The 22,872-nt window shown below is 41.7% G+C and overlaps 2 protein-coding genes across 6 annotated transcripts in view; one reads left to right on the forward strand and one right to left on the reverse strand.

Moving 5' to 3' along the window:
• Nucleotides 1-8,394, reverse strand: part of LOC124604147 (uncharacterized protein YJR142W) — a 271,445-nt gene extending 263,051 nt beyond the window's left edge. For 2 of the 4 annotated variants that reach the window (XR_006978592.1, XM_047136455.1), the window contains exon 1: nucleotides 7,134-7,304. Coding sequence is in view for 3 of the 4 variants with exons in the window: in XM_047136455.1 (XP_046992411.1) it covers nucleotides 7,134-7,218 (85 nt within the window). In the remaining variant the exon portion in view is untranslated. Of the gene's footprint in view, nucleotides 1-7,133; nucleotides 7,305-7,348; nucleotides 7,474-8,145 lie in introns of those variants that run through there. The other 2 variants (XM_047136454.1, XM_047136453.1) reach the window with 2 other exon arrangements.
• The window catches only part of LOC124604198 (mpv17-like protein 2), a 44,556-nt gene continuing 29,290 nt past the window's right edge, over nucleotides 7,607-22,872 (forward strand). For both annotated transcript variants that reach the window (XM_047136458.1, XM_047136459.1), the window contains exon 1: nucleotides 7,607-7,965. In XM_047136458.1, the coding sequence (XP_046992414.1) occupies nucleotides 7,734-7,965 (232 nt within the window). In that variant the 5' untranslated portion in view covers nucleotides 7,607-7,733. The remainder of the gene's footprint in view (nucleotides 7,966-22,872) is intronic.

Below are 22,872 nucleotides of genomic sequence, written 5' to 3' on the forward strand. Positions count from 1 at the left end.
CTACCATTCCTAGACCGGCAAGGGAACTTGCTGTTCCAACAGGACAATGCACGTCCGCATGTATCCCGTGCCACCCAACGTGCTCTAGAAGGTGTAAGTCAACTACCCTGGCCAGCAAGATCTCCTGATCTGTCCCCCATTGAGCTTGTTTGGGACTGGATGAAGCGTCGTCTCACGCGGTCTGCACGTCCAGCACGAACGCTGGTCCAACTGAGGCGCCAGGTGGAAATGGCATGGCAAGCCGTTCCACAGGACTACATCCAGCATCTCTACGATCGTCTCCATGGGAGAACAGCAGCCTGCATTGCTGCGAAAGGTGGATGTACACTGTACTAGTGCCGACATTGTGCATGCTCTGTTGCCTGTGTCTATGTGCCTGTGGTTCTGTCAGTGTGATCATGTGATGTATCTGACCCCAGGAATGTGTCAATAAAGTTTCCCCTTCCTGGGAAAATGAATTCACAGTGTTCTTATTTCAATTTCCAGGAGTGTACATAAATGACCTTGTGGATGACATCGGAAGTTCACTGAGGCCTTTTGCAGATGATGCTGTGGTGTATTGTGACATTGTAACAATGGAAAATTGTACTGAAATGCACGAGGATCTGCAGTGAATTGACGCATGGTGCAGGGAACGGCAATTGAATCTCATTGTAGACAAGTGTAATGTGCTGCGAATACATAGAAAGATAGATCCCTTATCATTTAGCTACAAAATAGCAGGTCAGCAACCGGAAGCAGTTAATTCCATAAATTATCTGGGAGTAGGCATTAGGAGTGATTTAAAATGGAATGATCATATAAAGTTGATCGTCGGTAAAGAAGATGCCAGACTGAGATTCATTGGAAGAATCCTAAGGAAATGCAATCCGAAAACAAAGGAAGTAGGTTACAGTACGCTTGTTCCCCCACTGCTTGAATATTGCTCAGCAGTGAGGGATCCGTACCAGATAGGGTTGATAGAAGAGATAGAGAAGATCCAACGGAGAGCAGTGCGCTTTGTTACAGGATCATTTAGTAATCGCGAAAGCGTTACAGAGATGATAGATAAACTCCAGTGGAAGACTCTGCAGGAGAGATGCTTAGTAGCTCGGTACGGGCTTTTGTTAAAAGTTTCGAGAACATACCTTCACCGAAGAGTCAAGCAGTATATTGCTCCCTCCTATGTATAACTCGTGAAGAGACCATGAGGATAAAATCAGAGAGATTAGAGCCCACACAGAAGCATACCGACAATCCTTCTTTCCATGAACAACACAAGACTGGAATAGAAGGGAGAACCGATAGAGGTACTCAAGGTACCCTCTGCCACACACCGTCAGGTGGCTTGCAGAGTATGGATGTAGATATAGAACTGGTCGAAATAATTTACAAAGAAAGCATTTAGAACAATTTTAGACAACGTTTCATGCCCACCACTGACTTTAAACATCTATTTTCATCCATTTATTGTGGATGGATTGGAATGACCACCAACCTCAATTGTATGAGTCCTGTGCCTATTGAAATTAAACTCAAATTTTATTTGAAGCCTTAAGAAAGATGTGGAGGAGAATTGAGAGAATAAGCTGGATGGAAAGAGTGAGTAATGAAAGAGTATTGGAAAGGGTTGGTGAGAGATGTCTGCTCAAGGTTGTAAAAGAAAGGAAAAAGAACTGGTCGGGACATTCATTGAGAAGGGAGTGCTTGCTAGCAGACGCTATGGAAGGATTCGTTTATGGGAGAAGACTGAGAGGAGGAAGAAGATACAAGATGATAGACGACATACGGGGAAGAGGAAATTATGCAGACCTGAAGAGGATGGCAGAAGACCGGACAGCCTAGAGAACTACCATGTGAAAACCTGCCTTTTGGCAGAATACTGAGGATGGTGGTGGTGATGATGATGATGATTAAGAAACTACATCATCTAAGCTGGGGGTTTGGTAAAAAGAATCAATTATCAGTTTATTCTGGTTGTAAAGTATAATCTCTACCCATATTAACAAACAGCATCTAGCTACTTCAATTCTGCTACAAGATAAACTACTTCTAATGGAAACGAATGCACTATCACCAACTGAATTTAATCTATGCTTTCTGAATGCTGTTAGGTCCTTGGTTAATGTATCTCTGGCTTTAGCCTGATTTCATTACCTATAATGATTTCTCCAGGTGCTGCCTATGAGGACTGAGTTCTCGTACCTTCCTAATGGAGCTTCAAGAACTTAAAACTACAATACCAATATTCCCTAGGCCTACCCTCATGCTGTGTTTGACCTGCACTCTTTAGAAATAAACCCATTTGTACTTTTCAGAGACCTTCTAATCTAAAAAAACAGCCCATTCCAATCCAAGCCTCCTTAATACAAAATTAAAATAAATCTACTGCACTCAAACATATTTGGTTAGTAAATAAAAGAAGATATTGTGGTCTGCAGATGGCTACACAGACCAATGACTGTTACTGAGGAAAGAGGCTACTAGAGAGCTACAGATTTCCAAATAAAAACTATGTTCATACAATGTCAGCCAGCAACCTCCCCATTTTATTTGGTTTTCTCCATATATTTAAAGTATGTTTTTTTTATATAGTACACTGTGAAATATTTTTGCTGAAATAATATCATATGTACCAATACATCTTGTATATATAATGTGAAGGGGTAAAACACACTTCTTGTTTCAATGTGTGATCTGAATATCAAAACTGGTCAATCTTCCAAAGTAATCCACTTTGTTTTTATTGCAACAATGCAAATTCCCTGATAGAAACTCTTCTACAAAGACTGTCTGTCTAGATCGCATTTTATTTCTTCAAATGGATGACGTATTTTGACTGAGTGTCATCATCAGATCTGTGATAAGAGAAAAAAGGAATAAAAACAGGACACAAATTACTAGGAAGATGTGCTCACTAACTGATGAAAAAAGGTACAGTATACAGATGTACAAGACTTAAATAACAAAACTTGAAGAATCAATACTGGTTGGGGAGGGGGAGGGGGGGGGGGGAGGGTGTGAACAAGTGAAAAATCAAATTGTCCATCAACCACCAAGTGGCACTTGCAAGACAAAAGAAAAGTGCACTATACTTCAATACAAGTATAACAGGCTCAAACATAAGTAAAATACATTCTTCATTTAAAGCATGGTGACCCGTTAGTTTGTTAACATTTGAAAATACGAGAATTCATGGAATAATGTAGATAGAGGGGTAAAAATTGACACACATGCCCGAAAAGACCTCAGGTTTAATCGAAATCACAAATAAGTGCAAAAACTCACCAACAGATGGCACTGGACAGGAACACAGCAATGACGCCACATGAGAATCATGTATAAAATGAGCTGCAGTGAGCGGAGGAGTCATATTATATGGGGTCTGTTTCAGATGTCTGAAAGTACAGGCACCACTGTTTTTGATACAGCAGTCATAAATATCTACATAAATACCTTCCTCAAAAGTGAGAGGGTCAATGTGTCAGCAATTGTGGCATGTTGACTTTACCAGACGAGGCACTGTTGCTAAATTTTTACTGTCAGAATGAAGAATATGCTACTGCAGCTTTACCATCCTAGCACCACAGGAAGGGTATTCAAATGAGAAAAGGTCCTATGACAAGTGTCACTGTGCATAAAATGATCACAAAATTCCAAACCACAGGTTGGTAGAACACTGAGAACTCCAATAAAGGTGGTAGCAGCCACGGATACATACGAGGAGCACCCCCCCCCCCCCCCTCTTGTGGGCCCACCCACGCCGTCCCCGCCAGTCAGCCTGCACACTATTTGTTCGTTTCTTTTAGTAAACTTGACTGAATCAAGTTATCAAGTAGCTGTACTTTTCTATGTAGCACGCGAGTCCACTTGTCTGCCTGCATCTATTGCTACAGTAGAAAGAAGTTTTTCAACATTGCGGCATACGAAGACATGGCCGAGGTCAACATAAAGGAGGGTCGACTTAATGGCTTAGTTCTGTTGAACACCCACCCTGACATTGATTGTCCTATAGACGATGTAATTAACCAATTTGCCGGGAAGAATAGGCACGTAGAATTTATCATTTAAGGAAGAGAACCACAATTGTAACTTTTTTATATCATAGGATGGCATCATCTTTTACATGTGTATAAGTAGTTTAAATAACACTACTTTGCATGTGACTTGATTATTTTTTACTACAGCAAAAGTAAAGGTAGCTCAAGATATCTTTAGCACTCCTCCTTGAGGTTTTTCTATATCCACCACTGAGTGGTAGGCATGAGATATTTCAATTTTTAAGTATACTTTCCATCACAGGACAAAAGTAAGGATAGGAAACGCAACATATCACGTACAGGATAAAATGTAAAACACTAAATGAAATGTCATAAAAAGGTGTAATATGGAAAAAGTCACAGATTAAGATGAGAGACAAAGAATGAAGACTAAAAAAATAATTAGTAGGTAAGTTAAAAGACAATGTAAGTGATAAAGTTATTTCTAACATAATCTAATGTGTATTTCTAGTTATTGTAATTTTCAGTTCGAAGTCCGGTTTGATGCAGCTCTCCATGCAACTCCATCCCATGTGAGCCTCTTCACCTCTGAATAACTACTGCAACCGACAGCCTTCTGAATCTGCTTACTGCATTTATCTCTTGGTCCCCCTCTATGATTTTTAACTCCTCCACACACTTCCCTCCAATAGCAAACTGGAGATCCCTTGATGTCGCAGAATGTGTCTTCTCAACCGCCTTCTTTTGGTCAAGTTGTGCCACAAATTTCTTATTTTGCCAATTCTATTCAGTACCCCCACATTGGTTACATCCTCAACCCACATAACCTTCAACATTCCTCTGTACACCACATTTCAAAATTTTGTATTCTCTTTTTGTCTAAGCTGTTTATTGTCCATGTTTCACTTCCATATATGGTTACACTCCAGACAAATATCTTCAGAAAAGACTCCTAACACTTAAGATTTATATTTGATGTCACAAATTTCTCTTCTTCAGAAATGCTTTTCTTGCCACTAACAGTCTGTGTTTTATATCCTCTCAATTTCTAGTAATATTTGAAAAAATGTTTATTTCTTTTTAGGGGTCTGTGCCTCAATCTGCAAAAATGGAACCTGTACTGGATCACTTTGTTGTCTCTATGTCTGTGCATCCATCTGACAGCCAAGAACCCTTTTTATCAGGAACAAGTAGGTGTATAAAGGTCACACACGTCACATATTAACATCTAAGGTCCCTTGGTAATGTAAAAACTTTAAGCTTCTAAGTCAATTCAATCAAAACATATGCCTAGTTATGTAGAATATTTTGATACACGAAAATTCACTTATCAAAATCTACAGGTTACTTCCCATTGACCTATAATCATGAAATTTGGCAAGAAGCAATGTTTCACAGTACAAGTAAACGAAAAATGCAAAATCGTTAATTTGTAATTACATCACATAAAAAAATTATTTCCCTTGTCATTTGTTCTCCAACTTCAAACTTGAAACAGGAATACTCTCAAAAGTTCTGAGCACCCTGGGACCAATATGTTACCAGTATCAATGTCGATAACAAGCAAAAATTGTTAATGTCCTCAATTCCTGGAATAGATATGCTTTCTACACACATAATTAAGATCGTTCGGAACACTTGGTGTACAAGTCCTACCACACAATTTTTGTGTAACAGCACTGTCCCAGTCCTCTAAAAAAATAGCAAGCTGGCAATAAGCAGAAATACAGTCTGGTATGGAAAATACTATCTGTAAAAAAAGTCTTAAAACATAAGACAAAACAAACAAAATAACAACAAAGAAAATGGTTGCATTCCAAAAACCAACCAATTTATAAAGTCGCTCTTCCTAAGGTGCTACAACACACAGACGCAATAACAAACTCTGAGACCTTGTTGGTTTTACATATATACTACTATTTAAAACAACAGGCATGTAACCGGCTAGGTCAAGGCCTACTCTTTAGCAGCTCTAGTTTTACGAAACTGAATAACGTATTTCTGAGTAGAGAAGGAAGGTAAGTAATACTTGGTCAAGAAGGGAGAGGCACACATATATAGGAAATCATAGACGAAGTTGCAATAAACAGGAAATTAAATCACAGCTCTTGCATGAAAGATAGTGTCCTTGGAACACGGCAACTACCAGAATTCAAGAACCTTTGAAATACATGCAGACTATGACATGAATCACACACAGCTTGTGTGAGACAGTAACAAGGCCGAATGTAAAAGATATTACTGTTGATAGACTATGGCCCAGGTACAAGTGATAGGCAGAAACTGTGCTTTAGTAAATAGGTAATGCTAATTAAAAATATTAAGAATACTTAACATGATCATTTCTTTGTGTTTTTTTAATATAAATGCCTAAGAGCAAAAACCATTGGATTAACATGTTCCTACCTGTACATACAACTGATTAAAACAAAAGGAGCTGCTGCTTAAAGTTCTCAACAAAATTCGAAAATTCACTGTGGGAAATCATGGAAAAAAATCGAATTCGACTTCATAGACTGGGTTAAATACAGTGGATGGTTAAATTTTGTAAATAAAAGTTCCCAAATGTATTATTTATGTTTTGTTGAAAATGTGAATCCAGTCTGGTATGCATATTCTCTTAAACACCAGTTCAACTTGGTTTCATAAATTGTCTGCTGAACCACAAGGCCATAAATATCAATATTCTGTATATATTATTTATTATTATCCCTCATCAATTAATGTCAAATGAATCCAATAGGATGTAAAGGCAAATAGAACAAAATACTGTATATTTTTCTACGTGCCTGTTAAGGAGGGGCAAATATGTGTAGGTAGTAAGTACAACGTTCCAGCAGCAGCTGTTCTTCGTTATTTATATCTCATGTGTATATGCGAACATACTGACAATTATTTCGGATATAGTCAATCCTGACAATTATTACAGATAAAGTCAATTACTATGAAATAATTCTGTATTAAAAGTATCACAATAACAATTTTACTTCTCTTTAATTGCACATACGAATCATAAAGAACTTAAAACTGCGAAAACCTGTACTTTTATCAATAGATGCATTTATATGCAGAAAGTAACGCGTGTAGACCACCAACTTCGATCATAAATAAAGTAGTCGCCTGTTAAAAAACGCGTTACATATATCATCTTACCTGTTAAATAAAAGCAATTAAATTTGTGCGCAAGTTTCAGCAGACGAGACATCTGTACGTCACTCACGGCCATACCATCTCTCATCAGTTGCCAAATATCAACTGCGGAAAGGGATGTGGTGATACCTGCATTCAAACAAATCTCTAATGATTGTGAGGAAGGAATAATATATTTCTTTTACATATTATCAGAAACAGAAAAATTAATGTTGTACTCTTTCAAAGATGTTGCCTCAACAATTGTGCCTTTATGAGTCATGGAGCATTGTTACAATTTAAAGTTAGTATCTTCATTATGCTCCATTCAGTAATTGCAGCAAATAATAGACATCTGACAGAAGGCGTGAAGATGGTTGTTTATTGTCTTATAGTAGTCAGAAATTGCTGTACATTATTGGAAGCGTGCGGAACATCTTTGAGTGTAATAAAGTCTGTGCACAATTTCGGTTATTCGCATAGTTTGAGGAGTGGCAGTAGGAGGGGGGAACGCAGCGGCCGATAACTACCAAGCAGTGGGCGAGATATGATTGGGGTGGGGACGTGGAGAGCTGCTTATGAGGCGTTATTAGTTTGACGTTTACGTTATCCATAACTTTTAACATGCGTTTATTCTGTGGTCTATTGCGACATCCTAAATTAGGCTGCCCGCCAAGAAAGCCTGGTATAGTAAAGGGTACTGTTCATGCAGTATTCGGAAGGTATTTGCTTGTGACAAACACTATTACAGGGGGAGTATTATTAGCTGCGGGAGATATGATTCAACAAGAAATTGAGCGTTACAGGCACAAAGAAGTATCGAAACGAATGAACCGATACGACTGGCCACGAGTGGGTAATGTAATTATTTGTTACCTGTATTGTTTAATGAGAAACTCTGGACACCTGTACTGTAGTACAACGGGGAGTAAAACAGTTTTCAGACAAGGAATGGACGTAAATTAACTGATAACTGCTGCGTTAAAAGGAGATTTTTTTCAAAGAGCAGCCTATGTTACAAAAGTTCGTCACTTACCCTTTGATTTAGCACTGTTGGTGTGCGCTGCCTAAACTTTTATGGACATGTGTGTTTTGCTGATGACATACTATAACCGCAGTTTAAGTGATTTAGTTCACTAAATGTCTTTCATATTGCCAACCGGCGTTTACATGTAGTAGAGTTAAAAAAGAAATAAAAAACGGACAGGAATAATTTTATAAATGGCAAAAGAGCGTGGGTAAAGTTGGCCCGATATTGAGTAGCTAGTGTGATTTTACGTAATCTGTCGAGAGCCGTGGAAACCAATAACTATCACGTTAACACTGCAGACGACGACCTACTGTAGTTTCGTTACTGTACGCGTTGAGCGCCACCAACGGATGCTACTTTGTGATAGGCTGGAAGGAAAAGGGTGTGGGTAGTAACCGCTACTGAGCATTTTAACAAATTTATCATATTTTGCAACACACTTGATTTCATTGTGTGTTGGAACTGCAGGCCCTCCTGGTTATTGTACGCGATCTAGAACTTGTAAACATTGAGCAATACGTATTCTTCGGGAGACTACTCCGTTTTAGAAATAATACGTCAATTAATGAACGGCAGTTCAGAAACTGAGATCTGTTGTGGATTTAAAATAAGAAAACGTTCCAGATAAGCGTTTTAACAACCAAAGATAAATTTCCGCAATTTTTGGAGTGTTGTAGTAGATACAACGGAGTGGAATGTACATTAAGCTTTTAAGTATTTTCCATATAATTGTCTTCGTCAAGGTATCCAATGGAATGAAGTTTTATGTGATTAGCCAGCTGATTTGCCGGCTATGGCCCCTTATTTATTTTATTCCAGTTTTATATGTTAAACCTTTCGTGTATAGCCTTGCTAATCTCCAGGTATAAATATCAGCGCAAAAATCATCTAATACTATCAGCCTAGCGACGCCGAGGACTTCGGGTTCGACACGAATATCAACTACATTACATTAGCAGTACCCCACAGAGTGGCCACTGGGGATGTAAAAGGAAGTGATGGGGTGTTTATTCGACTATTTCTACATTTCACACTACCTTTAGTCGAAGGGCGCTATAGGTCGCTTACCTCTGTATTACTTTTCCTTGCTAATTTCACTTCAAGTTTGATATTGTTCTAACTATTCCAGGAATTAGTTAGGTATTGCCCCAACACCACCACCTTATGGGCTTTCATAATGAAATGACTAAAAATGGGTTGTCGTATCCCCACACTGTGTTTTTCTTTTTTTCCCCTTAACAAGTTTAAATCCTAGGTACTGTTTACCAGTACCAATTATGGCCGAATTTTCTCATTGTGATGCTTTATATATCATTCCTTTCTATTGCCCCTGCCTCTCTCCCCAACCCTGGAGTTGAATGTCATTGCATCAGTGACCAATCATTCAGGAGGTTTTTGTGTGGCCCCCTTCCACCTCACCCTTACAGGTACTAGGGATGTCTTGTCCTACTAACATTTTATTTTTTCCAGTTTGGTTGCAGTTGCTTCTGGTGGTTCAGGTTATAAAAAGCCATGGATTACCCAAGGAATAAAGGCATCCTGTAAACAAAAAAGGAAAGTATATCAGTCAGAAACAGTTCTGATGTAAATGCTATTGATCATTACAAACCATAATGCAAAACATTGAAGATAATAATATAGACATCAAAATGAATGCGTTATCAGAAAGGGATAGTTGCATCAGATGGAAAAGTAAAGAAAATATGGGATATAGTGAAGGAAGAGACTGGTAGAACCAAAGATGAAGAGGAGTACGTAGTTTTAAGAGTGAATTATACATAGGTAACAGATGTGTGCAGTGTTACTGAACTTTTCAATAAGCACTTCATAACCGTTATTGAAAAGAGGAGGTTGTCAGGTTCAGTAGATGTTGCCATGGAATATCTCAGACCTGTCACTACAACTAAATACAGTAATGAGTATGACCCTCACTGCACTAGAAGTAGTAATCCTTAAAACCAAAAAACCTCAAGTGGTTATGATAATGTATCAAACAAAATTGATTAAACAGTGTGCCTTTGAGTTTAGTGACATTTAAAGTTATTTGGGTAACCAGTCTTTTATCAATGGAACATTTCCTGAATAGTTGATATATGCTGAAGTTAAGCCTTTGTGTAAGAAAGGAGATGAAGAAATACCATCAAACTTCCATCCAATTTTACTTTTGCCCACATTGTCAAAAATTTTAGAAAATACTCATATAATATGTAGTCATCATCTTAACCACCTGACCACAAATAAAATATAATCCAAGTTACAATTCAGATTTCTAAAGGGTTCAGATATTGAGAAGGCTAACTACACATAACAGTGAGAACATTCTTAATTCATTGGACTATAAATTACAGATGACCGGTATATTTTATGGTCTGTCAAAGCCATTTGACTGTTTAAATGACAATATCCTCTTAAGTAAATTAGAATTTATGGTGTAAAAGGAAATGTTGCAAAAATTGTTAAAATCTTATATCTCTGACAGAAAATAACGGGTGTCAGTAGGAAAGATGTGTTTATTAAGCTATCGAGTATCATCCGGCCGGGAACCAAGAACGTGGTGTCCCCCAAGGTTCCATGCTAGGGGCCTTAGCTTTTCTTGTGTATATCAATGATCTTTCATTAGTAACATTACCAGATGCCAGTGTGTTTTGTTTGCAGATGACACAAACATTGCAATAAATAGAAAATCAAGTATGGCTTTACAATGGTTGGCTAATGAAATTTTCATGATTGTCAATAAATGGTTCCTAGCTAGTTCCCTGTCACTAAACTTTGAAAAAACATGCAGTTCAAAATTTGTAAAATGTTTCGTGTCAGTATATCCCTAAAATATGACAGCAAGCAGATAGAAGAAGTTGACAATGTTAAATTCATGAGATTACAGCTTGATAATAAATTTAATTGGGAGGAGTAAACCAAGAACTGCTGAAGTGCATAAACAAATCTCTATTTGCTATGCAAATGTTGTCAGACATAGGTGAAGTAAAAATAAAAAAGCTAGTGTTCTATGCTTATTTTCATTCTGTAATATCATATGGGATTATTTTCTTGGGTACCTCATCAAGCCAAGCTAAAGTTTTTCAAGCCCAAAAATGTGCGATATGAATTATTTGGGTATGTTAACTACTGTTTCCCAATATATTTATTCCTTATTGATATTTGTAACAATATAGGCACAGATAGGCACAAGAAGAAGACTGTTACAAATTAGCTTTCAACCAGTATGGCCTTTGTCAAAATAGACGAGGGAGGGAGAGAGAGAGACTGACTGACTGACTGACTGACTCTGACTTTGGTTCAGAAAGGTGGCTGCTATTCAGCAGTACACGTTTTCAATAACATGCCAGCAACCATAAAATGTTTTTGATTAGTTTCTTAGCAGAACTGATTGATGTGTGTATGATGTTATTAATAATATCACATAATACGAATATTGTGTATAATCTGACATGTGTACAAATTCTGTGCATTAATACGATCATTTTAATTAAGTGCTGTAAAATGCTTCTTATTTTATTATTTTTTAATTTGATGATGTGTGGCTACAATAGCCTAAGAATTGTCATATGCATCTAAGTGTATTCAACATTTAATGTTTAGTGACAAGTTTTATATCCTTGTAAATTAAATATACTTAAGACTTCTCTTTTTTTCTTCAATTCCAAATCCACAAGGACAATTTCATTTGGGGTGTGTGGAAGGTGGCGTGTGTTGTTATTTCAGTGATTACAAAGAAATTAGCGGTATGAGCACACTTATTGGTATGGTGTTGAACCTTTCTGGCCTGGATACATTCATCGATTTGGTTGGAAGGATGTTATAGGGCCATTGTATCCTCTCCAGAGACAAATTGGCCCACAGCTGTTGTAACTGATCCTTGATATCCTGGTTATGGGCACTGGGACGGAGTTGATGTCCTAGCTGTTCCCACACCTTCTATTGGGGACAGATTTGAGAATATTACTGGCCATGGGAGTACTTCAACATCATGCAGACAATTAATATGTGCACATGCCATTTGTGGACGAGCATTGTCCTGTTCAAAAATGGCACCACAATACTGTCGCACGAGAGGTAACCCATGAGGTTACAGGATATCCAGGATTCATCATTGTGCCATAATAGTTCTCTTAATCACTACAAGCCATGGCCTGAAGTCCTGCCTGAGGACTCCCCACAGAAAGACACAAGCAGTAACACTATTGTGCTTTTCCAAAACAGTGTAAGAATGGAACCTCTCCCCACATTGTCGCCATACTTATGGACGATGGTCATCCTGGATAGTGCTGAACCACAGTTCATGGCTGAAGAGAATGTGACACCATTCATAAGCAGTCCATGGTTCCCAATCATGGCACCACTCTAAAAAGCAACTGTTTCTGTTGTGTTTAGGACAGTGTATACATGGGATGGCAATTACGTAGCCTGGTTGCTGCTGTCAGCAACTATGTATGCGAGGTGATACAAAATGCTGGGAGTCCATTATTTGTTCTTTGATGATGAATATGTCTGCCTTCACATTTCCACGCAGCCTAAGATCAGGCCCCTTTCATATCAGATTGTCCTACAAATCGGGATATTTCCTGATTCGGCCAACAGGCCAAATAGAGACCCAAAATGAGGCTCCTTTCAAACAATGTCAGGTGCTGCTGACGTCGCCTCAAAGCATCTGTCTCCTTCACAATGATCACTAAACATCTGATGCTCTTCATGTCCCATATGTTCCCCAACAGGCCTGGTAACAACACTAAACAAAAACAATACTAATGCACACATGTGGCTGTTTTATTTGACACTGAGAACTGCATCTCTAATCAGTTACATATCTGTTGACGGGTATACATATATGAAGCTACATTGACATCCAACCGTGTCTTCTGTGTACTTCAATTTTTTGTCAGGTAGTGTGTTTGTAGATGAAACAAGACTGGAAGATGATATTAGCATGCCTGTGTTGTTCACAAGTATGTGCAATGTTTCTTCTGACATGAATGCAAGAACAGGCTCTGCTGTGGCTACAGCTGTTATGAAAAACATGAAAAGTATTCACATTTGCAAATTTGGACAACCATCGCCTCTGTAATGGAATGGTGATAATGAGAATTTGTGCTGGACATGGACAATGACATACTGAGGTTTGTTTGGGTCTGGTCATGAGTCATGCTCAGATAACGTAACTGTAAGGTTACTACTCACAATAAGCTTGAAATCCAGGTTCGAGTCCTGATCCAACACAAATTTTCATTCTCATCATTCTATTACACAGTTTTCATGTATCCATATTTGCAAATGTGAATACATTTCATGTAAGATTGGAAGAAGTTATCTCCATAAACTTTTTGGGAATTACATTTGACAATAAGCACCATTGGAGACAATAACATAGACAATGCCTACCATAAATTTAACACTGTAGTAGCTATAATGAAACAGTTTGCACATTATGTGAATAACTTGTGTGTACTGTATACCATGCTTTATCTGAACCATACTTAGGGTACAGAATTACTGTTTGGAAAAATTCCAGCAGCAATAACACAAAAAGAATCTTTGTATTGCAAGAAAATGCCATTAGGAGTATCCTGGAAAAAAGATGACAGACTCGAGCAGGACTGCCTTATATAATCTAAAAAGATGTATATTTACAGAGCAACAATTTCATTTCCCCCAGAGGGCTGACCGCTCTTTGCCGGATTCTTGCTTGGCTATCTGGGGCCCAGCCTTTGCAGCATCTTTTTCATTCCTGCTACATGTCTATTCTCTTCCTGTTCTTTTTCCCTTTGCTTGGGGGACATTTCTGGGCTGTTTTTTGGAATGTATTCTGAATTTTCGGTTGCCAGTCTCAGAATACTCTCCACTGTTTTTTGTTCCTTTTTTCTTTCTTCTTTCACCTTCTCCTATCCTTCCTCCACTTTGGTGTTTGAGATTTCTCTTTCTCTTCTTCCTCCCTGTGCACTCTTGAAGGCCGGCCCACACATCTGATGTGTTACAGGTGACTGGGTAACGCGTAATTCCCAGCCCCAGGTCGACAGGTAAGGTTCGCACATACCCCCTGGTACAGGCCAAGCCCAAGGATGGGTGATTGCCTGAGCTGTTAACTTCCAAAATTGCCAATTGTTCTCTCTGTCAGGTTTTCGGGAGGTATGACCTGAGGTGTGAACAAACACCTAAGGTGGGTGCTCCCCCTTCTGAAGGGGACCACAAGTTGGAAAGAACATGCCATAGGAGACACTTGGAATCATGGGGGATTTTCTCACAATGAGCCAATCATCTTCACAGTCAGTGGCCGTGAAACATAAATGGAATAAGGCTAATATTTCAAAGACCCTCCCAGCTGCATCATGGTTCCTTGTGGTTTCACTTACTGAAGACGGTCAGTCCTTCACTACGATAAATCCTTTTATTATTCAGAAAGATGTTGATGCAATTCCTGGCCCTGTGTGAAATCATGCTCTCATTTATGCAATGGCACTTTGTTTTTAGAGACTACTTCTGATTCTCAAGCAGAACAACTGCTTGCAGCTTCGCTCTTCCATGGCTATAGTGTTCACCTCGAGACCCATCAAACGTTGAATTCTTCCCGTGGTGTTACTTACACTAGGCTGCTCGATGGTCTGACCAAGGCAGGAATCTGAGCAGGGTGTCATTGCAGTTCATCGGGTGATGGAAAAAGTAGATGCCTCCTTAGTGCCCACCCATACTATCTTTCTCGCTTTTGATAGAGTGGTTCTTCCGTCCAAGATCAAAGCAGGTTATGAAGTTATCACAGACAGACAGTATATTCTGAACCTGATATTCTGCTGCCAGTACCATCGTTACAACTACGCTCGAGAGTCCTTTCAACACCCAGCCAAATGTGTGACCTGTGGCAGCGATGCTCACAAGGGTGATTGAGTGCCACCTTCTCCCTGCTGCATCAACTGCAATGGTGACCATGCCGCCTACCCCAAGATGTCCCATGTATCTCGATGAGCAGGCTGTCCAGGAGATCCAGGTGAAAGAAAAAAATGCCTTACCCGGTTGCTTGCAAGTTGTTGGCTAGTCAGAAAGCCTGCATTCTACTATCTGACACCTACAATACTGTTCTTGCTACATCTCTCTCCACAAAGGACATGGTCACACAGAAATGCAACCTCAAATTTAGCACGGCAGTTGTGAAATCGTCCAATGTCATGGTAGTGTCCCCATCTCCTCCTACAGCTGTGCAACATGCCACCAAACTTTCGCTTCACGGGGTGAAGTCACTAGCTGCATAACCGGCAGGCTGGAAAGGACAGAAGGAATATTCCCATGAAGACTTACTTTGTCCCTCCAGCCAACCAACATCTGAGACTTCCTCTGCCAACCAGAAAGGCTCCAAGAAGTCAAACAAAGGCAAACAGTCTTCTCCTTAGCCGACTTGAAGGTCCTCTTCAGTGGTGTCACCACATGATACACTCACCCAGCCGACCTCCATGTCACCGGTATGCACCACCAACCATTTTTCTGCCCTGGGCTCCACAGCCAGCAGAAGGTGAAAGCTGATGCTTCAGTAGAACTCATGGAGCAGGATCCTCCTGCCTCTGTGCCCTGTAGCAGTGAGTCTTTAAAGGCTGGCACTCGGCAGTCACTGAGATGACACCCCCTTAATTTTTTCCTCATCATGACTGTCTTCCAATGGAACATTCGTGGTTTTTGATCCGACAAAGAGGATTTATCTCGGCAGTCACTGAGATGACACCCCCTTAATTTTTTCCTCATCATGACTGCTTCCAATGGAACATTCGTGGTCTTTGATCCAACAAAGAGGATTTATCTGTGCTCTTAGAATTGCACTCGGCAGTCACTGAGATGACACCCCCTTAATTTTTTCCTCATCATGACTGTCTTCCAATGGAACATTCGTGGTCTTTGATCCGACAAAGAGGATTTATCTGTGCTCTTAGAATTGCAGTGTCCACTTGTTCTCTGCCTTCAGGAAACAAAATTGCAGTCTCACGACCACTTTGAGCTCTTGCATTTCTTCCCAATCCATTTTGTCTTTCATCCTGAGCATGGCATTCCATCTTACGAGAGAGTCATGCTGCTCATACAAGATGACGTTCATAGTCAACCTATCTCCCTGACTACCTGTCTTCAGGCTGTTGCGGTTCACCTTTTCTTTCCTCATTTGACCTTTTCTCTTCATACCGTTTATATCCCTCCATCATTTGATGTCACCAGGGCGAACATCTTCCAATTTATTGGGCAGCTACCTCACTCCTTTCTGCTGCTCGGTGACTTTAATGCGCACCATCCCCTTTGGGGTTCTTCCAGATCCTGCCCAAGAGGTGGCCTCTTGACTGACCTTCTTAATCAACTTAACCTCTTCTGCCACAACACAGGAGCACCCATGTTCCTTTCAAACTCCACGCACATCTATTCCCATTTGGACCTATCATTCTGCACTCTCCAGCTTGCTCATCATATCGACTGGTCTGTTCTCTCTGACACATACTTGAGCGACCATTTCCCATGTGCTATCCATTTGCTGACTCCTACCTCACGTTCGTACACACCCAAGTGACAGCTAACTAAGGCCAACTGGAGGCTTTACTCCTCCCTGGCGACCTTTGATGAACACCATTTCCCCAGTTGCGATGACAAGATAGAAAATCTTACGAGTGTCACTCCAAATGAAATGCACACTATTTTTGTAAAAATACTGTTTTCATTCAGCATGTGTGAAAGTTTTACAGTGTGTAGATACATCCTTCCTGCTTGTTTTCAAACTTAATTCAACCTGATCCTGTGAATGGCGCTGTCACAGGGTGTCTTCAAGATGGCTGCTACACTTTACATTCGTCAGAAGCAATGTGCTGTCATAGAATCCCTGTGCTGTGAAAACGAGACAGTAGGAAACATCCACAAGAGGTTGAAAAAGGTGTATGGAGATGCTGCTGTTGATTGCAGTACGGTTAGTCGATGGGCAAGTAGGTTACGTGATGAAAGCAGGCACGGCAATATTGAGGATTGTCCTCGCAGCGGCAGGCCTCATGCTGCACACACTCCAGACAACGTGCAGAGAGTTAACGAATTGGTGATTGCTGACAGAAGCATCACAGTGAACGAATTGTCACGCTACATTGGGATAGGGGAAGAAAGTGTTTACAGAATACTGAAGGTGTTGGCGTTAAAAAAGGTCCGTGCCAGGTGGGTTCCCAGGATGTTGACAGTGGCTCACAAAGAAACAAGAAAAATGGTATGCAGTGAATTTTTGGAACAGTACGAGAATGGTGGAGATGAATTTCTTGGAAGAATTGTGACAGGTGATGAAACATGGCTCCATTATTTTTCACCAGAGACGAAGAGGCAATCAATGGAGTGGCATCATGCAAATTCACTGAAGAAAAAAAAAATCGAAACCACACCTTCTGCTGGAAAAGTTATGGCTACGGTGTTTTTCGATTCCGAAGGACTCTTGCTTGTGGACATCATACCAAGTGGAACCACCATAAATTCTAATGCATATGTGACGACACTGAAGAAACTTCAAGCTCGACCGAGTCGTGTTTGACCACATTGGCAAAAGCAGGATGTTTTGCTGTTGCACGACAATGCACGGCCACAAGTCAGTCAAAAAACCATGGAAGCGATCACAAAACTTGGATGGACAACACTGCAACACTCTTCTTACAGTCCTGCAGTCCTGACTTGGCTCCATGTGACTATCGTCTCTTTGGGAAACTGAAAGACACTCTTTGTGGAACAAGGTTTGAAGATGATGACTCCCTTATGCACGCTGCCAAACAGTGGCTCCAACGGGATGGTCCAGAATTTTACTGTGCGGGTATACAGGCGCTGGTTCTAAGATGGCGTAAGGCAGTTGAGAGGGATGGAAATTATGTGGAGAAATGAAAATATTGTTCCTAAAGGATTTATCTACACACTGTAAAACTTTCAAACATGTAGAATAAAAGATGGATTTAGTGTGCATTTCTTTTGGAGTGACCCTCATACAAATGTTATCCTTACCGCCTCAGAAAGTTCCATTCCTCGCACTTCCACTTTACCACACCGTGTCCTGGACCCCTGGTGGACTGAGGCGTACTGTGACACAATTCGCGTGTGGAGATGTGTTCTCTGCGTTTTTAACTGTCATCTTACAATGGCAAACTGCATTCATTATAAACAGTTGTGTGCACAGTGTTGTGCATTCTTCGGGACAGCAGAAAAGCTAGCTGGGTTTCATTCACTAGTTCTTTTAACAATTCCACTCCCTCTTCTGTTGTGTGGGCTAATCTCCGCCAGCTCTCTGAGACCAAGATCCTTTCCCCAATTTCCGTGCTGACAGTAGCAGATGAAGTCATTGTGAATCATATTGCTATTCCCTTCCCCTGTGGCGACCATTTTGTGGGGATTTCGAGCTCCTCCCACTATTACCCTGCCTTCCTCCATTGGGAACAATCAGAGGAGGCTCGGGCAATAACCTTTGCTTCTGAATCATGAGTGCTACAATGCCACCTTTGCTAGGAGGGAGCTAGATCATGCTCTCACTTCATCCTGATCATCCGTGATGATGATGATGATGATTGGTTTGTGGGGCACTCAACTGTACGGTCATCAGCACCTGTACAAAGTCCCAATCTTTAAACAGTGCAATCTAGCGACTTCCACGAATGATGATGAAATGATGAAGACAGCACAAAAACCCTGCCCCCAGGCAGAGAAAATCCCCAACCTGGCTAGGAATCAAACTCGGGACCCTGCAATCCAGAGGCTGTAACGCTAGCCACTAGACCACTAGCTGCAGACTCTTCCCCAGGGCCAGACAGTGTTCACGTTCAGATGTTGCAGTACCTTTCTGTTGTGGGCAAGCACTTTCTGCTTCATACGTACAACTGCTTCTGGACAGAGGTCACATTTCTCAGTCACTGGCATGACGCCTCTATCATACCCATACCTAAGCCCAATAAGGACCAACATCATCCTTCTAGCTACTGCCCCATTTCTCTCACCAGCTGTGTTTGTAGGGTGATGGAACATATGATTCATGCCTGTCTAGTATGGTGGATAGAGTCTCGCAATTTACTAAGCACTGCACAGTGTGGATTTTGAACACGCCGTTCTGCAGTTGACCATCTCATCACTTTGTCCACCCATATCAAGAATGGTTGTCTGTGGAAGTCCCAGACTGGCTGTGTTTTTCGACATCTGCTAGAGGACTGGTATCCTCCATACTCTCTACACATGGGGCTTCGATGGTCGCCTGCTCCGTTTCCTTCAGGAATTTTTAGAAGACTGAGTTTTCAAGGTAAATGTGGATTCTGCCTTGTCGGATGCGTTTATCCAGGAAAACAGTGTGCCTCAGGGTTCGGTCCGGAGTGTCATCCTCTTTGCTACTGCCATTAAACCTGTAATGGCCTGTCTCCTGACAGTCATCTCCAACTGCTTTTTCCTTGATTATTTTTGCCATCTATTGTAGTTCTCAACACATCTTTCTCATTGAGCAGAGTCTTCAGCAATGTCTTGTTTTTCTACTGACAAAACAGTTTGTGTGAATTTCTGGCTGCACAGTTGGTTTCTTCCACCGTCTTTACATCTTGGGCCTGTTGCTCTTCCATTTGTTGAAACTACGAAATTCCTGGGGATCATGCCTGATAGGAAACTTTCTTGGTCCTCTGCTGTATATGGTCCATCAATGTCCTACTTGTCCTCAGTGGTACTTCCTGAGGAGCAGATCGAACCACCCTCCTCTGTTTGTATCGGTCTTTTGTCGATTCAAAACTAGACTATGGGTGTTTCGTTTATGCATCTTCACATCTGTCCCTCTTACACCGTGTCAATACTATCCAATATTGTGGCATCTGTTTGGCAACTGGTGCCTTTCACACTAGCCTGGTTGAGAGTCTATGCAGAAGCTGTTGAACTACTGCTATTCTACCACCATGACTTTCTTCTCAGTGGATATGCATGCTGTGTATCTGCTATGCATGGCCACCCATCTTGTGCTGCCTCCTTCGATGACTCCTTTGATCACGACAGTGCGTGTCTCCCACATCGTTCCCTACACTCCTTAGAGTATGGGCTTCATCATCATCATCATCATCATCATCATGGGGAGTGTCCCTCTTCTGTTACCTCCTGGAGTTCGCTTTCGGCTCTTGCTCCGGCAGCTTAACTTCACACTACCTGCAACTTTCTCGGTGGGTGTAAACCCTTTACCACCTTCATTTCGAGTGGCAGCCCCTTAGGTTCATGACCTTTGCATGGAACTTTGCAAAAGTACATTTGTGTGCACTCTCGGACTGACCATGGTATCGGGTGTGCCTTTATCATTGGCACCAATGTTTTTCAGTATTGGCTTCAGGAACACTGCTCAGTACTTACAGCAGAGCTCTTCACCCTTATCAGGCCATGCAGTACGTCTGGCGACACAGGCTCTTACATTGTGTCATCGACTCTCTCAGTGTCCTTAAAGGCCTCTGTGTGCTGTACACCATCCATCCCATAGTGCAGTGGGTCCAGGAAAGATGTCACTTGCTCATTCTTGATGGGGCCACTGTGATTTTTATGTTGGTTACTGGTCACGTTGATCTGACAAGAAACAAGGCCGCTGATGCAGCTGCCAAGGCTGCAGTCCTTGTATCTCAGCTCGCTATTCTTACATTCTCTCCGATGATCTCTGTGTTGCCATCTGTCAGTGGGTGCTGTGACATCACCACTGGTCCTCCTTCGTGGGACAAGCTCTGGGTTATTAGGCCTCTCCCAATGGCTTTGGCAACCCCCTCTCAGCCCCCTTGCCATGAAATCATTTTAGCTAGGTTGCGTATTGGGCTCTGTCTTTTTAGCATTCACCATGTGTTTAGTGGTGCTCGCCCACCACTTTACATGCGTTCCACTCAACCTTTGACGGTCCACCATCTCCTGATGGAATGCTCTTTTTTTTAACCACGTACATTCTTGTTTGTGTTTGCCGTCTGAGTTATTGGCCGTTTAGCAGACGATACACAGTCTGTCGACTGTGTTTTGCTTTTCATCTGTCATAACAATATAGTGGAGGCCATTTAATTGTTAGTTCACGACCTCTGTTTGTCTATGGTGTGTTTTACAGACCTTTCTCTATGTCCCTGTTTTTAGTTATCTTCCCTTCCAGCGATTACGATTAACGTGTAGTCATTTTTAACTCCTCTCTTTATCTTTGTGTTCTACAGTTCTGATGTGGGTGCGTATGACCCTAGTTGTTTTTGCACCATAAAAAAAAAACAAACAATTCCATTAATCAGTGGCAGTACATTACTAGGAAAAATGTAGATGTTGATTCATATGACACAAGAAATAAAGACCTGCTGAGAAGAATAACACACAGACTGAGGTCTATTTAATTCATGTGACACAAGAAATAAAGGCCAGTTGAGAGAAGAATAACACACTGACTGAAATCTGTTGAGAAACATCATTGATACTAAGGTGTACAACTAGTAAAATATCTTGCTAAGAGTGTGCAGGACAGTGTGAGTCAAAAGACATTCCAGAAACTTCTTGAGGCTTATTTAATGGAAAAAGAATTGAATAGTGTAGAGGAGTTTATACGTAAATATCAGGAAATGTTTTTATTGGCTGAATGTGTGTATGTATTGTGATGACCTGAATATACACTCCTGGAAATGGAAAAAAGAACGCATTGACACCGGTGTGTCAGACCCACCATACTTGCTCCGGACACTGCGAGAGGGCTGTACAAGCAATGATCACACGCACGGCACAGTGGACACACCAGGAACCACGGTGTTGGCCGTCGAATGGCGCTAGCTGCGCAGCATTTGTGCACCGCCGCCGTCAGTGTCAGCCAGTTTGCCGTGGCATACGGAGCTCCATCGCAGTCTTTAACACTGGTAGCATGCCGCGACAGCGTGGACGTGAACCGTATGTGCAGTTGACGGACTTTGAGCGAGGGCGTATTGTGGGCATGCGGGAGGCCGGGTGGACGTACCGCCGAATTGCTCAACACGTGGGGCGTGAGGTCTTCACTGTACATCGATGTTGTCGCCAGTGGTCTGCGGAAGGTGCACGTGCCCGTCGACCTGGGACCGGACCGCAGCGACGCACGGATGCACGCCAAGACCGTAGGATCCTACGCAGTGCCGTAGGGGACCGCACCGCCACTTCCCAGCAAATTAGGGACACTGTTGCTCCTGGGGTATCGGCGAGGACCATTCGCAACCGTCTCCATGAAGCTGGGCTATGGTCCCGCACACCGTTAGGCCGTCTTCCGCTCACGCCCCAACATCGTGCAGCCCGCCTCCAGTGGTGTCGCGACAGGCGTGAATGGAGGGACGAATGGAGACGTGTCGTCTTCAGCGATGAGAGTCGCTTCTGCCTTGGTGCCAATGATGGTCGTATGCGTGTTTGGCGCCGTGCAGGTGAGCGTCACAATCAGTACTGCATACGACCGAGGCACACAGGGCCAACACCCGGCATCATGGTGTGGGGAGCGATCTCCTACACTGGCCGTACACCACTGGTGATCGTCGAGGGGACACTGAATAGTGCACGGTACATCCAAACCGTCATCGAACCCATCGTTCTACCATTCCTAGACCGGCAAGGGAACTTGCTGTTCCAACAGGACAATGCACGTCCGCATGTATCCCGTGCCACCCAACGTGCTCTAGAAGGTGTAAGTCAACTACCCTGGCCAGCAAGATCTCCGGATCTGTCCCTCATTGAGCATGTTTGGGACTGGATGAAGCGTCGTCTCACGCGGTCTGCACGTCC

The sequence above is a fragment of the Schistocerca americana genome, chromosome 1 (assembly GCF_021461395.2).
Source record: "Schistocerca americana isolate TAMUIC-IGC-003095 chromosome 1, iqSchAmer2.1, whole genome shotgun sequence".
Taxonomy (NCBI): Eukaryota; Metazoa; Arthropoda; class Insecta; order Orthoptera; family Acrididae; genus Schistocerca; species Schistocerca americana.